Source organism: Sinohyriopsis cumingii, chromosome 7, assembly GCF_028554795.1.
Source record: "Sinohyriopsis cumingii isolate HCF-2022 chromosome 7, ASM2855479v2, whole genome shotgun sequence".
In the NCBI taxonomy this organism is placed as follows: Eukaryota; Metazoa; Mollusca; class Bivalvia; order Unionida; family Unionidae; genus Sinohyriopsis; species Sinohyriopsis cumingii.
The window spans coordinates 15,705,519-15,725,016 of NC_142967.1; the positions used below are offsets into that span (position 1 = coordinate 15,705,519).

General features: G+C 34.7%; 1 protein-coding gene across 1 annotated transcript in view; it reads left to right on the forward strand.

Annotated features, from left to right (window-relative positions):
• Window positions 1-9,976: 9,976 nt before the first annotated feature.
• Window positions 9,977-19,498, forward strand: part of LOC149794770 (solute carrier family 23 member 1-like) — a 45,131-nt gene continuing 35,609 nt past the window's right edge. Inside the window, exons 1-3 of the mRNA XM_089966234.1 lie at window positions 9,977-10,175; window positions 16,320-16,393; window positions 18,610-18,765. Of these exons, the coding sequence (XP_089822360.1) occupies window positions 9,977-10,175; window positions 16,320-16,393; window positions 18,610-18,765 (429 nt within the window). The remainder of the gene's footprint in view (window positions 10,176-16,319; window positions 16,394-18,609; window positions 18,766-19,498) is intronic.

Below are 19,498 nucleotides of genomic sequence, written 5' to 3' on the forward strand. Positions count from 1 at the left end.
GTCAGGATACTGTGACTGAGTAGGACATCATGCTTCGAGTCTGCGATGTGATACCCCATTGCTAGACATCACTTTTAACTACCATACTGCAGATTTCGTTGCGATAACTGAAAAATTGTTAAAGCTACGCTAAAAATCTAAATCACAGACACATATAAACACACAACTAAATTGTGTACCGTTTGTCGTAGAATGTAACATGTATACGACAGTGCATGGGTGACATAATATCGAAAACAACAGGTCACAACAGAGTTCAATCACTGACATTTTGCATGATTCAGGTGAACTAATTATAAAATGTTAATACTTTATGCCTATGTTTTGTTACGTCGGGTTGTTTTAAGACATTTTTATGCATCTTCCTCGCTGGATACATACATGCGTTACAGATGCTCTACAGTCACGACAAATGTTAAGATCTGTTCATCCTGGGGATGGGAGGAAGGGGTTAGTTGCAGAAGAATATGAACATGAAATAGAACAAAATATGGAAATACATTGTTATGTATAACTATATTTTATATTTGACTTTTGTCCATCATTGTAGATTGCAAGAGTCATGTGTAAGCTACTTATTACATAGGGAAACTTTGACATTGATTGTAGAACATACTTTTAGATAATAATCATTTCTAAACAACATGTTTACTTGGATTTGACTTCTGGATCCTGGTTTTCCTCTTTGAAATAATTAGGTCTCTGAGTTGTTTCAGCGTTTGCTAAATTTGAAGTAAACAGACTTAAGTTTGTAAACGTATTTGATGGAAATTTCCATCCGGCGCATTTTGTTTGGTCATAGGTTATGTGACAGTGTATATAAAGTAGACTAAGTTCCTTTTAAAATATCAGTCCTTGTACAGTAAGTTTTAGTTTTTTTCAGATATAATTGGAGAGGAATATTTTTTTAAAAATCATTCATTGCAATTACTATGAGCTCAAAGAGATTTTGACTAAACACTTTTTGGATTATTTTTAATTCGTGACAATTTTTGGATGATATCGCTGTGATAAAGCGAGAGTTCGGGTAATTATTGCTAAGACAATTTCGCTACCACTTCATGCTCAGTAATAATTAATTTAGAAATGAAATACCTATGAATGTACAGAACATGATATTTTAGTATTTAAATTCAAACATTTAACAATTTGGAATTACTACAAACGATTCCTGTTTCAGTCTAAAATATTCAATTCTCAAGCATTTCTGTTTATCTTTAACTCATTGGATATGTAATAATCTACATTAGATTCTAAAATAGACGAATTCCAGAATTGTATAAAATTGGTCAGCTTGAAAGAAACTGGCCATTAGTAATGTAATTTTTGTATCCAAAATGTAGCACATTATGAATATGTATTTCGATGTCTGGAATGTAATTTCCTGTATCAATTAATACATATTTCAATAAGGCTTCTGTAAGGCTTTCAATGTGACAGTTCTTTCTTTACAGTTCAAACTCTCTCTGTATCCACAACGATGTAAAATAACACCGTCATCGCAAGTAGTGACACCTTCGTAAAGGAGGCTAGAGTTAGGTGTATTTATTTTGCACTGTTTCTTAACTGGCTTTTTTTTTAAAAAAAATTATTCATTACATGCTTTGGAAAATTGTATGTTCGTCTTGACCTTGTCTAAAATCAAGTTCATTTTCTATTTGCTCTGAATCATTTATTATTTTAATTCTATTTAAAAAATATTACATAACAAAGAGTTTCTATGAGTTTGGATTAACTACTAGGATTATTATCTAGGACTGAGTCACGGACATTCTGTTTGCTACATTTAATATTCTAATTATTGCTAAGATCTTATTTTGTAAACATTAGGAACCTTCTAGAAGGTTATTTTCCATTAGGTAATAGTTTCGTTTATAAGATGCTAATTGTAACCTGAGATCAAGCAGAGAACTATGAAATCTAGTTGTTTATTTTCGGTTCTGGAAAATATTCATTCGTGATTTTATTCACAATGCCGTATATTCCTTTCTATTATATTTTCACTTTGTGTTCGGAGAACTAAATTATTTGTTAAATTTTACAAAGCTTGTTGACCGCTCTGGTGGCCTAGTGGTTAGAGCGTCCGCCTCGGATATGGGAGGTCGCGGGTTTGAACACCTGCCGGGTCATACCAAAGACTTATAAAAATGGTACTAACATCTGGCTCGCTAGGCGATCGGTTTGAAGAAGTAAGTGTAAGGACTGGTCGACCTGGTGTCAACATAATGTGACTGGGTGGGGCATGATGCTCCTTACATGCGGCAAGATGCCCCAGTGCTAGACATCAATATAAAAACTGTCCCACTGGAGACATCGGAGAGATATGACTGAAAATTTGTTAAAGCTATGTTACATATGTAAATCACACACACACACACACACACACACACACAAAGCTTGCTACTTATTACTCTTTTATATTACTTTTTAAGACCATAGAGTCGCTATACTAGAACTATCTGTCACCTCTCTATTAGTCTGAGAGTGCCTGCCATTAAATTTAGCAGGATGAAAAGAACGTTTACGATAAATCATCATCCCATCATAATAGTTTGAAATTACCGGCCAAATTCATTTCGTAAGTTATGAGGGAAATCTTTTCATAAATGCACAATAATCCAAAAGTAGCGTGTTAGTCAATTAATACTTTATAATTCAGATGAATAGTTTAACCAGCTGATTCCTCTTAAATTATAGCTGATCATAACATTAAATGATTCATTACTGATATCAGAATATGAATGAAGGCCTTATTAACAGGAACCTCGTTCACATACATCCCGGCACGTGTTACAATAGCAATTAATTATATAAAAAAACAACCCAATAATTTAAATGGAAATTTGCATCAGATTGCTTTATAACCTTCTATGGTCATAATTATGGCTAGATCTTAAAATCGAATTATAGTCAACTTATTTATAACTTCGGAACAAGAAAGAAAATCAGATATACACTAAAACTCTATCATCAATCATGGACAAACGTCGAGCAACAATACAAATAAAGTATACAGAACAATATAATGAAATTGTCCTTTAGTTCAAAGGATACCTGAAGATCATCCCTATACCACAGACGGGTTGGTTCACAACCACCCCATGCGTGTGCAATATGCAGGCAGCTCGCATGCAGGTATCATTTTAAAAATATGTATTTTAATTAAACTGCTTAATCAGTGATAAAGAAAACTATTTTTTGTTCATGCGGCCAGCGAACGCAAGCATTCTGTTTTGTCCCCTATCCAAAAAGATTGGACACATTTACTTGTACCCATTACACGGATTTAGTTAGTATCATACATGGAACCAACGTCGCTACTTACCGCAGTAACTGGTTTTGACACAAATCTACAAAGTTCGGCGATTCCCGGAGAAAGCTCTAAAGAGCAGATTGTTCCTTCAAAATGGTCAGCTTTCTGTATTGTGTCAATACTTAGAAAACAAAATAGCCCTGTACATAATACTATGGTTGTGGACAAATGCAATTGAGGTAAACAGATTCACCATTTGGCACTTTGTACGTGCTACATTGAGTGAACACATATCAGTATTTCTAAATCGCCATGGTTTTTATTAATACACCCCGGATATATACCATGATAGTCATTATTTTCAGTCATTTTGTTACTCTTAAAATAATGAAAGACGCCGTTATTAATCTCCTTATTTAATAAAATATGTAATGAGCTTTTTAACTCTTCTATCACCTAACATTTTGCATTTTTATTTGTAAATTAGCTATTCACCAAATCTCGTTACTTTCACGAGTAAGTTTACAGAATACATATTTTTAGTAATTTGCTACAACTAAAATATGGAAACAATGTCAGGCGTTCTTCATTTTCAATTGTAATTTGTTGACTACCTCTGAGTGCATTAGAATCTCATTAGAATGTGATTTTGTATTTACTTAATTTCTTTTTTCAAACATTCTTGTTTGAGAGGGTTAATCCTGTACGTTTTTTTTTTCTTCTTTTTCACAGATCTATATTTCACAATCTCAACATCACTGTAGATTTTATTTGTTCTTGTATTAACACCTGGAAATAAGTGCTCATATTCAAGTAATAACTGTTTTAGTTCATTATTTTCTTGTTGCTGCAAATGTGACAATTTATAGTCCAGATTATTCATAATGTCTGAATTGCAAAGATTTATTACTCCAAACTCAACACAGTCCGATTGCATTCCCTCGCTTAAATTAATTACATGAATTACCTGGCTATCTATATCAACGAACTTGCACTCCTTTAATTTATTTTCATCCCCGGAGTATTATTATTGTAATTTAACTCATTTATTTTCTTCTTAATTTTGTAAGGGCCATATTATCTGATCTAACGAAAAGTTTGAAGAATGAGCAAGAGAGACAGAACTCTATCACCAGACTAAAGGTTCTCTCCATTGTAGCTCTGTCGTACCTTATTTTCGCTTCCCACTGGAATTGCTAAATGCTAAATTCAAGCATAACTGGCTGAACATTTTCAGCCATAAAATATAAACAGTGATCAGATTGGACAGATTAGGAAAGCCAAATTGAGTCAATTTTTGTTATCAGAGCTTTTTTCTATTGTTTTAGTTTTAATACTCCTCAAAGGAATTGCCCCTATGGATCTTATTAACGCACATATTATGACCAACAAGTACTGGTTACCTGACTTGGACTTAGGTAGGAAACACACACATAATTCTGCTGAATGGTTCGTCTGATGCAAGAATATGTTGCAGATGAGCCTTAGGTATCTTCTGGTTGGGTTTTCCTACCATTTGACATGTATATAAAAAAACTCTGCAGTATTTACAAAGATTACTTGTAGTTTTCGGCAAATAGAAGTGATTCAATATCTTGTGATAAGTCGTATTAATTCCTAAATGACCAGCCGCAGTAGCTTCATCGGCCAGACTAAGAATTTCCTGTCTGCACTATTTAGGAACCACAACTTGACAGTTCTATGACCACTATCACCAGCAGGTCCCTCAGGTGGTTTCCACTTTCTCATAATGACCAATTTTTAACGAAATAACAAACAGATACTTATGTGGCTGTGGTGTCACTAATGACCCTTGGAAGCGAACAGGAGATCTCAGGGTCTTTTTCCTGTTTGACGACAGTTAATTGTGGTTTGTAATCCTGATTAAAATAAAGAGCATTAGTAGGTAAAATAGGATCACTGTGATCAATACATTTTGACTGATCCAAACGAGAAGTAAAAGTGACCTCATCAAACGCCTGACCAATCCATGTGTCAGCTACGGGAATACTTTCCTGATTAACATTATTCTTACGAACTTTCGTTGTCATAGCTATAGATATTGTACAAGCTGGATATAAATCTGGAATTTCGTTTTCAGTAGGATCAAATTTCTGGTCCAACCAAGGCTTGTCATTTACAGGATGGATTAACCACAACCTTTTATCCAGCTAGGCATTTGCCTAGTAATAAAAGAATGCTGTCAGTGGGTAACGAAGTCAGTGGGTAACGAAAGTAATGTTCCGTCTGTCACAGGTCCTCAGACTAAGTCTATTACAAATTTACACAATAGAGAGGAGCATTAACAAAGTCACACTCTACTCCCTGAATAAAAGAAACTTTCATTAGAAGACTTCTCAGAATAAGTCATATTACTTTATAATAAAAGAACCTGAGAAGTTCCCGTGTCCCATAAAATTTAAATAGAGATAGGATTCGCCAAATCACCTTGAGTGATATAGAGCTCTTCGACATGAATGGTTCATAATTCTCCATAATAAATGCTGACTGATGTTTTTTTGACCTACCAAATGTGCTGTTTTTAATACATGACCGTGACATTGACCTCTTGGATATAACAGCATTTGGAGTAAGTCTGTCCTGATTCTGTTGCTTATTTTTCAATTTGTAACAATCATAAATAATGTGTTCAGTCTTCTTGAAATAGGTACACGTAGGAAAAAATGAGGACTTCTGATCAATCTTATCAGAAAAAATGATTTCTAAACATTGTTCCAGATAGAGACTTGAAAGAGCTCGTATTAGACTGAAATACATGTTTACCAGATTACGGTTGAGTGTAAGACTTACTGACAAAAGCAACTTCATGAGTTAAAGAATACTCGTCAGCAGTTTCTAAAGTTTCGACCTTATACTCTTCAAGATAATTCTTAACGTCACCATGGATACAGTTTTGAACTCTTCAACTAATATGAGTTTTTTTTTAGATTTTCGTAATCTTGATAAACGTTTTTTGATAAGCACCACCTTATCAAATGATCGTGCCTTTTCTTATGCAAATTCGACATAGCAGCTTCTTTTTATAGTTCCTGAGCTTTTACAGAGAAACGTTGGGTAGCAACTCATATCCCTTCAAGATATATTCCTAAACCATATCATAGTCTGCTCTCTGCTATAGTGACAGTTAAATGTAAATATCACTAGTTTTGCCGGTAAGTACACTTAATAATATTTGAGTCCAGTGCTATTTTTTGTCATTTCAAAATTTCAGCAATTTTTCTCAAAATAAAAAAAAAGTATTGATCGACTTCTGTTTCCAGAAATGGGCGTAGTAACTTGATATTTCTCTAAATTTCAAAACTGAGGACTGTTTTTCATATGCCAGCTCTAATTCCTTTAATCTAATTTTTAATTCCCATTTGGCCTTTTATCTTTGTATTTGCACTTGTATTAGCCTATCTTCTTTCATATTTCAAATTGCATTTGTCTTTGTTCTCTTTTCTTCTGGCATTGCCTTTCTCTCTCATCACTCTCCTTTTGCATCTTCGTCATTTCTACCTGAAACTGAACCTGTATTGACTCTAATTCCAACTTCTTTTAGCTGTGATTCTATTTTCAAAATTTCTAAGCACTACTTGGTACGATTCAAAACAATAATCTCTAATATAGATGCTAGTGCAAACAGCATGTTGGTTTCACTAAAGATTTCTAAACTTCGAAGTAATACCTGGGACATAGAAAATTCTAAAGCAAAGTGAATTCATATTTCACAAATAAAGTTTTCTGAATTGTTTTAGAGAAATTCGTAATCCAAGGACGAGCGCGCTATTTTCTGTTAGTAGTCTATGCTATTAAAAAAGTAACCAATAAAAGTGAAATTCAATAATCTCTGTAAAATTTAACAAATAAATTATTTCTTTAGAATGCAAAGTGAAAATGAGAAAAAAGGATATTACGGTATTGTAAATTAAATCTAAAAGCAATCCAAGAATTACAGATACAAGTCCTAGTAATTTAACACAGTATAGAATATAACTCAGTACAAGTCCAGAACAAATCCAATAACTGTAGGCGTTGACGAGTCTGTTATAGCTTCCAGTCTCATGGTGTGCCAAATGTCTTTTGTTGAATTACAGATGTATATTTCTAGGTTTGAATTCAGTATAAATTCCTGTGAATGTCTTTATCCAAGAATTTTATCAAAGCACGTTTGTATCTGCAGAGAAATAAATTACTTGAGTTCAATTATTTGAAGAAAACGATTCCAGCCCGAAATTTTATTATAATAAAACCGGACACAACATACAACATGATTCTGCTAAACCTTGAAGCATGAACGACCGATTCCTCACAGTTACAAGATTATAAAGTTCTCTACTTCACCTCAGGTCATAATTAGCATTATTTTAAAATCATTACCTAATGGAAAATAACCTTTTATACTGATCCTGATGTTTACAAACTTAAAACAATAACCTGTAAAATTCACATAAGAAAATCCAAAGCCCTGTCCCGAAAAACATATTTACTTCTACTATTAATAAAAATGATGATTTTAAAACATGCATATAGAGAATAACTCAAATCCAAACATATAGGGAGTAATTTAACTATTTTGTAGTTATTTTGTAATGAATTAAATATAAAGTCCGATTCGGTCAAGCAGAAATGAACTCAATTTCGGACAAGTTCAAATCTAACATACAATTTTACATTACAACAGCATACAATGATAAAAGCAAAAAAAATCAAATTAAATTTTATCTATTTATGTTAATAATAATTTATTAAAATATTTGCGTCGGATGTGTAAAGTATGTTGCCAAATAAAGGTGTATCATTATCGACATTGATATTCTTTAATGATGACATGCGATGTTAAGTAGTCAACATTTAAAAACTAAATAAAGTTAATTTAAAAACCAACAGCAACAGGAAGGATGGCAATAAAATTACACTTACATACTTCATAATTCAGCATACTGCATTTGTGTCCTAATTTAATTAATGACACAGAAGCTTGCCTATTATCATATGCTGAATAACTTGGAGTAGAAACATACCTATTACAAAATGACGACTAACTTGTAGCGGGCTTTTTGTGATCAGTATTATCATTTTGGAGATATGTAAAGATGAACCTTTTCGTAGATTGTTTCAGACAGTTCCAAGGGTTGATAAATCTTTGCAAATATGATTTCTTGTGGATTGTGGCAGACCGTTCCATGAGTCGATAAATATTGGTATGTACGATCGTTTAGCAAAGATGTTCTACACTGATATTGAATGATATTGTTTGAGTATCTCCGATTATAATTCACTGTGATTCGTGAGCAAGGATTTCAGTAAATTAGTTATGTAATCCGGAACCTGGTTGCTGACAACTTTATAAAACCTACAGAGGTTTATTATCATGGGCGTTATGCGAGAGTAGACCACCCATTTTTGAAATAAAGCTGTTCTCTCTTAGCAAATGCTCGTTGCCCAGAAAATGTTTAAATTGAAATCAATGATAATAGCAATAACTATACGTTGTCCAGAGGAAAATTCTGATTGTTGCTAAATTAAGAGGCAATGCGAAACAGTACATACTTACAAACTACTATCAAGCAGTGTAGGTGTTGGATTGGATATTTACGTCTTCTCTTAGTTTCTAAAATAACAATTAAGACACTCGAATTCCTAGTACAATCTCCTTATGGCATATTAAGTAGGCTGCATATGGACTCAGACATAAAGCCATCGATATAAAATCAATCATCAAGTTTGCCACTGCGTCCCTAGGTCAGGAAACACCAACACAATGAATCATTTATTGATCCTCATTTATTACTCTACAGTACCAAAAACACGCTTTACTGTGGTATGGACGACTATTGATATAGTCGTTTATATCATACGAGTCACATAATTACACATACTAAATTAAGCCATATATATAATTTGAGTATTTTGGGAGACTGGCAATTTTTTGAGTAGCACACAACAGTGCTGGCATTTAAATTTCTTGCGATGTGTTCATGCGTTTAAAATGTTAAAGTTTTCAGAGATGTTCTCTTGTAGGGTAATGGGATGCTTAAACCTGGGTGGGGGTTTTACTGCTTACAACTATATTAAACCTTAAAATAATATAGTAATGTGCAACAGCTGCAACTGTATTGAATATTTCATCGTTTTCTCGCAACGCAGGACAGTGACATACACATTCTTTGTTGTAATCAGAACCTTGAAATGCCTTACATTATTCTAAAAAGAATTTCTGAGGAGTTCAGATCTAATGTCCGTATGGAATTCATCGGCAATCGGATCTGTGATAAACATATTAATTAAATTTAATTGTCTTTTCTGAATCGATTTTTCAAATTGGGGCAAAACTCAAAGATTTTTAACTTTGAATCTCTTGCATTCTGAGTTTAAGATTCTATTTAAAGATGTAGAGAGTGTGTGTGTGTGTGTGTGTGTGTGTCTGTGTGTGTGTGTGTGTGTGTGTGTGTATGTGTTAGTCTTTAATATTTTTAACGTAGCTTACAAATATTTAGTAATGTCGCTACGATGTTTGCAGTGTGGAAGTTTATACTGATATCTATCACTAGGACATCACGCCGCAGATATGCATTATCATGACCCGCCCAGTCACGTTACCCTGACACAGGCCGATCAGTATTAACACGAATATCTTAATGCTGGAAAAACGATTTAGAATTAAACGACTACTATGTATCGTAAACTGTCACGGAGAGCTGGCTAGACTCAGTGGTTAGGATGCCTGACTCGCCAGGGAGACAGTCTGGATCAGCAACTGTGCTGTGTCCTTGGGAAAGCAACTTTACTCCTATTACCTCGGCACTATATAACTTACTTGTTCTTCTGTGTCGTAAAGAACCAAACATCCCAGACAAATCAAACAGTCACAGACTTCAGCAGTGGCAAAGGCCGGTAAATTTTGTGTCACAGACTAAAAGTATTACTGAAATTCGAAAATACTAAGAAACTTTAGCACAAACTAAACATATAATGTTAACATTATGGCTTGGTCTAATGTAGTTCTATAATTCCACAACCATCACGGCCTTTATCGGAGAAATCGGTAGTAAAATTACAAAAAGTAATGGACTTGAACGAAAGCTGAAGACTAACTTCTGAATGAAATCATCAACTACGGCTGAAACTTAATGTAAAAAATTAAGTTCTGAATCTAATATAAAACTTTGTGGAGATAGAAAATTCCAGAAAAAAATATTATATTGCTGTAAATAGGCGAAATTCTAACTTTTCTAAACTAATACGGTAGTGACTACAAAACTTCTTCAAAATAGGCAAGCTAATAAACACTAAACTTATGTCATTGGTAATAAGCTGTTCATACTCAATTTATTTTCAAATATCATTTAAAATAAAATTTAACATTATATAGTAGATAACTGCTCAGAAGCTAATTTTAATATCAAGTCTTATACGAATATTTATTCAGCGAAACCAGTGTAATTATAGTGACTTAAAATGTACCTCACATTGAACATTAACAAGTATCATTTGTCTTTACTCTCATCTCCATTGCGTATTTGCTTCTTTCTTAACAAACTCAAGATTCAAACAAATATTCTCGTTTGATTTTGAAATGTAATTTTTTTATTGAATGATTCTTTACAGGCTTAAAAGATCTCAATGATGTAAACGTGTCTCTAATTTCTTCTTTGTATCGGCTTCTGTTAATCGTGCGAATTCTGCCAAGTTTCCGGATATAGTAGCAATGAGCTTATATTCCTGCTTTCAAGACTGACCAAGTTAATTCAGTTATGTAGAAGTGATTTCATCATCAATTATTGTCATTAGGAAATATTGACTTATATTGCACTCTCGGAAAAGCCGTTCTATGACAATGACTTATTGATTGCATGAACTGGTCTCCCTTTGACAAAAGGGGAGTGTTATCTCTTCAAAACTTTTAAATTTACTGGATTATCTATAACATGTTTGGAGTAACCCATTCTGTTTTGAGTATTGACGTCACTGCTTGGTACGATGACAAGAATATACATTGAAAAAGAAAAGTGATGACATTCTTACCACAAAGATTTACATCATATCTTTGTTACATTATCTGAGTACTGTTTTTCTCAAGTAACACTGGACTTTGAAATAGTGTCTTCAAATGTCAGTTTTTCTGAAAACTAAACTAGATTTGAGATATGTTTTCTGCGTGATACTATACTTCATGTGTTTTCTCGACATTATACTATCGTATCCAAGGGATGATATTCAATTTAGATTCAGTAATGTTTCTTAGTAATAGTAAGGTATTGTCCAAAATGGAAAAACAAAACCATAAGTGGCTTTGATCCAGGTGTTTCATAACTCGATTGTTTAAATGTCATCAGTCTGCATATGAATTTATTGTGCTAGATTAGAAAATATACCAAACTGCTACGTGAGAGAGGGTGGGGTAGGATTGGGGTCTTTTATGTGTAATGAATTCGATTAAGAACTACCGATTGAATAATGTATTGACAAAAATGAGAGTGCTGGTTTCTGCATAGTCGGTATATTTTATTACTTTCTATTCTCCTTGTATTATACGTAGTTTGTCTTGACAACAGATAAAAGTGTAAAGTTTTCCTCAGCTGCATTCGTCGAACTTTCGATGAAGAATAAAAAGTAAATATAATTCAAATAAGAGTCAATTACGCCAGCCACACAAACAATTTCAATACAAGATACAAAGGCCCTACGAACATGATTCAAATAACATATCCAAATTTTGTGACCAAAGGAAAAAGGGCATTGAATCAAACGTTTTGGTGTCGCCTTAGACGCATTTGTAGCAAGCTTATTGCATGTAAAACAAATCCTTCACAATAACGACAACCTTGTATTGAGGTCACTGGAACTAGCAGGGAAAACATTTTCTTCAAGCCAGACTCACTTAGGTATTCGACATTGTTTATTATGTTCAGTCTTGTGCTGTTAGTACCTTAGTAAATCACATTGTGTAGTTAGCCCCTTGTCATGTCACATTATGTAGTTAGTCCTGTGACATGTCTCGTGTAGTTAGCTCCTTGTCATGTCACATTGTGTAGTTAGCCCCTTGTCATGTCACATTATGTAGTTCGTCCTGTGTCATGTCACCTTATGTAGTTCGTCCTGTAGCATGTCTCACGTAGTTAACCCCTTGTCATGTCACATTATGTAGTTAGTCCGGTGTCATGTCACATTATGTATGAAGCCCTTTGTCATGTCACAATATACAGTTAGTCCCTTACGATATCACACTGTAGTTAGCCCCTTGTCATGTCACGCTATGTAGCTATTCCCGTGAATGTTTCATTATGTAGTTAGCACCTTCATATGTCTCATTATGCAGTTAGACCCATGCTATGTCACATTATGTAGTTAGCCCTGTGATACATTTTATTATGTAGTTAGTACCTTCACAATTCACATTATGTAGTTAGCCCCTTGTCATGTCATGCTATGTATTATTCCCGTGACATGTTGCATTATGTGGCTAGCACCTTCATATGTCTCATTATGTAGTTAGTCCCATGATATGTCACTTTATTTAGTTAGCCCTTGACAGGTCACATTATAAAGTTACTCCAGTGGCATGTCTCATTATCAAGTTCAACAATCAGATACCGCGAGCCTAAAACGATTGTCCAGCATGTACTTTGCTTACGTCAATGAAGATCTATATATTTCTCACAAAAATCGTATATATTGCATATTTTCCTGATCCTGTATCGCATTTTATGTTAAGACAGTAACGTACGATTTATATAATATTTTGATACAACATTGAACCTTAAATGAAACAGATTATCAATCAAAACGATCCGCAATGAGGCTTTTTGAAATCACATTTAGACTAAAAGACCATCCCTTAAAAAACGACGCACGTAAGAAGAATACAAAGTTGAAAATATAATTGTTAAAAAGTGAATAGCGTTTCTACATATATTGAAAAGAAAAGACTGGTGATGTCATTGAACATTTATTGATGTTAGACATACCACCTAAATATGGACAGGAAATAAGCGAAAGTACAAAATGAATATCTGAAAGGATTGAATATTTAACAATTCGCGTTTGCAAATTTCACCTGCTAAAGGGACACTCATACATATGCTTGCCTGAATGTAATAAGAACAAACACGTTTGTGTTAATATGAAATGCTTTCCCGGCAAGATTACCAACAACGCCAATAGCTTTATCTTTGACAACATCAGCAGCCTTCATCGCAAATTGTTTTGCTAACGGTCCTGCCTTTGGAGCAATCCTTGTGACTAAATCTCTGACAACATCACCGACTCCATCTCCGTAAACAACCTCGTATACTGGTAATAGTGAGTTTACTACTCTAACCATTCTTGGTCTGCGAAAAGAATCGTGTAGTATCATTTTATTTAATTATTGTTTCTCTAACTAAAATTATTAGTCGCTGTAATAACCGTCTGCGAGTTCGTTAATAAGTTCTCGATAGATGTGAGAATCCATGATGCCGCCGCGAAATAGTCGGTGACAGATATCAGCAGCTTCATTAATTATTTCCAGAGAGTTATTTCCGGCACGTTTTCCTCCGATGAGAACTTCTAGCCGCGATACATCATTGATAACATTATCAGGGCAAACAGCTAGACCAGATCCGGTTTTTGGTTGTTGTTCTGCAATTCTTGGGGCTAAAACATCTTGCGGTAAACTTTCAGGAGACGTTGTTAAACCAATTATCGGCGATCTAGTTGGCTTGGATTTTTGACCACGTGGACCTTGTTCAGATGCAACCTCATATTCACTTAACGGGACTAGGTCAGTATCTGCTATCCTCCGCCGTTGTTGTTGTAAAGGTGTAGAAGATTTCTGCTGGGAGGATTCTAGTTGTTCTACCTGTTCGTTATAAACTTCTTTTACTTCTTCAAGGAGACCTCTGTATTCTAAATCATCATCTCTGGCCTGTTTTTTTGTTTTTATATATACGATATATCCATTTAATAAAATTATCATCATTCACGGTTTCAAAACCGGGTTTTAAGATACTAGATTTATTAAATATACCAATTAATTTTTTTCTGGGCAGTTCTTCTCTTGGAGTTTTTCTGATATCTTCAACAAACCCTTCTCTAAATTTTGCAACCAGTCCAGTATTTTCCGCTATTGGTTTGGACGCGAGTTCAGTACGAATTTCCCCAATACCTTCAAGTATTTCTCCGACGGCGGATGGAGGTTGAGTTGCTGGATCTCGTAAAATCTTTTTTATTTGTTTGGTTCTTCTAGCAATCTTTTCAGTCCGCGTAGCAGTTTGTTTTATCGTTGGAAGAATACCTTGTTTTCGTTGTTCTTCTTGTTCTCGCAGCATCCGTCTCCATTCCGCAACATCCGCCACATCTTCAAAAGTCTTAGGCTCTCCCAGTAAAGCTCGCTCAGTGACCACCGCAGCTTTTTCAGTGGCTGTTGTAACGGGTTTAAATAATTCTTCTGCACCTGTTGCAAATTCAACTTGTGCTAGCTGCCGTGCTTGTAATTTTTCTCTGACACTATCACGAACAGGAAGAAATTTTTTTATTGCTTCTAGTCGCTCTCGAGCTAGTTTAGCAGAATGTGATTCTCCAATGTTGGCCATTATTGTTAACTTAAATTTTTAATTCACAACAGAAATCCTAAAATGATTAGCAGCAGAGAGACTACGCCACCAACGTCGTCGTCGACGTCACCCCGCGAAGAAACTATTTTTTATAGTGAGTTATCGCCGTGAAATAACCCTTCCGGCCAGAAAAGAGGATTTAGTCATCATAGTTTCTGGCTAGAAGGGTTATTTTTGTGAAATAAGCCTTCTATCAGAAAAGTTTTTGATAGGGGTTCTGTTGAAACGAAACAGTTGGTGGGCTCAGTCTCTCTGCTGCTCGAGTGTGTTCCCAAAACCTATAAATAGGAGTGAGATCCGATATTTTGGCAATTGCGGTTCTACTGGATTCCAGTAAAGGTCTCAAGACCAAGCAAAAAGTCTCAGCTGATAATTTATTTCAAGCCTTAATAGCAAGGTAGACTAGTTACTACCGACACATTACATTTAGTACTCATAATGACTACTATAAAGTTTCTCTGAAATTGTTTCAACATTTATTTCCTCGTTATATCAGATAAAAACTCCCATAGAGGGATTTAGATGACGACACTGTCACTGTGTCGTCATCAACACAACCGTCTGCTATCCATTGGAAATTTAGTATTCCGACTGGCATCATCGAATTTCCTACTCAATTTCATGTCTCATTTTGAAATCACAAATTTCCATCCATTTTGTATCGTTGTGTCATTCAGCTGTCGAAATAATATACCCGACACAACGACATGCTTTGTTGCTACAAAACGACACACATTGTCGCATTCAACTCGAGCGACACACTATCGACATCCGGTTTCAGACTGTGTCGCTCAAACGACACACTGTGTCTCAGCCAACAAACGCGACACTCTAGTAATATCCGGTTCCAGACTGTGCCTCTAACATATTTACCATTGGACTCTAAAACACAAACCCGGGCCTGGTTCCGAACCTTGATTGGGTGCACAAAATCATTACCACTTCGGTACGTTATATGAACAAATTTTGAGATAATTAGCTTCTTTTTCTGTATAAGATTCGTTTGGGAATTGGGATTATCTGAGTTAGAGATCATTTGACTTAGAACAAATGGAACATTTATGCTGATTTTCACATGCAATTTAACAATGAAATTATTGTTGTTATTTCAACATGCTTTATGAAATATCTATTCTGAAAATTGGCAAATATTATAATTCACTACTCTGAGCATAAGATTTTGTGAAAAAGCACATTCAACCCTGGAAGACATATAATAAACTGTGTTGACTATTTATATTTGTTTTGTTTTGTGCTTTTATGATCTATATAAGAACTTTTATAGTGAACACACATTTCTTGACACTACAATACACTGGAGAGGTCTTGTAACTGAAAAAGGTGTGAGCTGTCCATCTATTCGATTTTATTTGACCTTGACCCTTGGCACGTTACAATATACTATATGAAATAATCAAACAAGTCGGTGTCTTTATTGCTTTCTCATATGATGTTTTCTGTCAAAACAGACCCCGAAGGTTTCAACAGCACTGTGGATAATGGCACCATCAGTGAGTTAGAAGATCAGTTAATCGACACAAGGGTAAGAGAGGTAAAGTATACACCGCATTTTCTAAACTCATCTGACCTTAAAGATAACTTGCGGTATAGTTTCTAAACTCATCTGACCTTAAGGTCTAGTCAGCTTATGGTATAGTGACTAAACCCATCTTGTCCTTAAGGTCCAGTCAGCTTATCGTATAGTCTGACGTGTTTTCTAAACTTATCTGACCTTAAGGTCCAGTCAGCTTATCGTATAGTCTGACGTGTTTTCTAAACTCATCTGACCTTAAGGTCCAGTCAGCTTATCGTATAGTCTGACGTGTTTTCTAAACTCATCTGACCTTAAGGTCCAGTCAGCTTATCGTATAGTCTGACGTGTTTTCTAAACTTATCTGACCTTAAGGTCCAGTCAGCTTATCGTATAGTCTGACGTGTTTTCTAAACTCATCTGACCTTAAGGTCCAGTCAGCTTATCGTATAGTCTGACGTGTTTTCTAAACTTATCTGACCTTAAGGTCCAGTCAGCTTATCGTATAGTCTGACGTGTTTTCTAAACTTATCTGACCTTATGGTCCAGTAAGCTTGTGGTATAATCTGACCTTAAGGTCCAGTCAGCTTATCGTATAGTCTGACGTGTGTTCTAAACTTATCTGACGTGAAGGTCCAGTCAGCTTATCGTATAGTCTGACGTGTTTTCTAAACTTATCTGACCTTAAGGTCCAGTCAGCTTATCGTATAGTCTGACGTGTTTTCTAAACTTATCTGACCTTAAGGTCCAGTCAGCTTATCGTATAGTCTGACGTGTTTTCTAAACTCATCTGACCTTAAGGTCCAGTCAGCTTATCGTATAGTCTGACGTGTTTTCTAAACTCATCTGACCTTAAGGTCCAGTCAGCTTATCGTATAGTCTGACGTGTTTTCTAAACTTATCTGACCTTAAGGTCCAGTCAGCTTATCGTATAGTCTGACGTGTTTTCTAAACTCATCTGACCTTAAGGTCCAGTCAGCTTATCGTATAGTCTGACGTGTTTTCTAAACTTATCTGACCTTATGGTCCAGTAAGCTTTTGGTATAATCTGACCTTAAGGTCCAGTCAGCTTATCGTATAGTCTGACGTGTGTTCTAAACTTATCTGACGTGAAGGTCCAGTCAGCTTATCGTATAGTCTGACGTGTTTTCTAAACTTATCTGACCTTAAGGTCCAGTCAGCTTATCGTATAGTCTGACGTGTTTTCTAAACTTATCTGACCTTATGGTCCAGTAAGCTTGTGGTATAATCTGACCTTAAGGTCCAGTCAGCTTATCGTATAGTCTGACGTGTGTTCTAAACTTATCTGACGTGAAGGTCCAGTCAGCTTATCGTATAGTCTGACGTGTTTTCTAAACTTATCTGAACTTAAGGTCCAGTCAGCTTATCGTATAGTCTGACGTGTTTTCTAAACTTATCTGACCTTAAGGTCCAGTCAGCTTATCGTATAGTCTGACGTGTTTTCTAAACTTATCTGACGTGAAAGTCCAGTCAGCTTGTTGTATAGTCTGGCGTGTGTTCTAAACTCATCTGACCTTAAGGTCCAGTAAGCTTGTGGTATAATCTGACCTTAAGGTCCAGTCAGCTTGTGGTATAGTCTGACGTGTATTTTAAATACATAAGTCTTCGGTCATTTATCACTACTTGCAATTTTCAGAATCCACGTAGCTATATATTTTCAAATTTTAGCATGGTGCTTATTGCAGCCACCGTTACCAAAATGGGAAACAGCAAATCAAAAATACTAATAAAAACCCGGTTGATATAAATTAATAAAATTTCAATGAAACTATTATGTTATAAAAGTCTTTCAAGTAATGATGTCAAACCACATTCAAGTATCTCTTTTTAGGCCTTTCAGGTAAAATTGATATGATGCAAGAATACATTTAAGTATCTCGTTTTAGGCCTTTCAGGTAAAACTGATATGATGCTTGAACACATTAAGTATCTCGTTTTAGGCCTTTCAGGTAAAATTGATATGATGCAAGAACACATTTAAGTATCTCGTTTTAGGCCTTTGAAGTAAATCGATATGATGCAAGACCACTTTCAGATATCTCTTTAGTTATCAAAAATATTACAATACTGAACAACCTTTAATAAAATATAGTTCAACAGAATGTGGTCCAAATTAAACTGAGGGCACCTTGTTATTCAGCTATTCATGTCATCAAATATGTTCAGAATATGTCCATTTGCCATTTAATATATTCAACTATGTCCAGCTGCCATCCAGTATATTCAAACGATGTCCGGCTGTCATCGAATATATTCCAACAATATCAGCTGCCATTGATATTGTTCAGACGATGCCAGTTGGCATTGATAATGGTCAGACGATGCCACTTGGCATGAAATATGGTTATGGACATCAGAATAAGGTACAAAATAATTAACAACTTCTCAGTAATGGTTAATAAGAAATAGACCATATTTGACAGAAAGCAGCCTTACATTAGAGTCTTTACTTATTTTTGTAAATGTTATTTATACATCTTATTGCACCCCATAGATCCAGATTATTTGACTCAATGCCCTAACATTTGACATTTGGCGATGCGAGCTAAGTGAGTGATCAAATGTCCTCTTGGATGTTTAAACTTTAATTTACATTTATAAAACTTTTAATCATAGTGGTTTAGTTTTCGACTGAGTAACTTACTGCAGGTAATAAAACGTTCTCATTGACGGAAAACATATGAACAAAGCAGTTGTATACAAAAGGCAATATCTTTGCTTTGGAGAGAAAATTGGTTTTGTTTACCTTTTTCCATCTTGGAACTTCAAGTAAATATTTATCCATATATATATATATATATATATATATATATATATATATATATATATATATATATATATATATAAGAACATGAGGCATAATCGTATTAGTTCTTCATTGCCAAGGAGAACGTAACCTATGTAAGTAAATGTGAAAATCTACTGCACACTCTTCTGTTTGTCCGATATGAATACGTTCTTAAAGTCAAGAAGAAGACAGGAAAAATAAAAATAAAATATTTTAAACTTTATGATGGAATTTATCTTTTTGTTAACAATGCAAATTTTGTATATGAAGTACATAATTCACTGATAATAGAACAGAACAGAATAAAA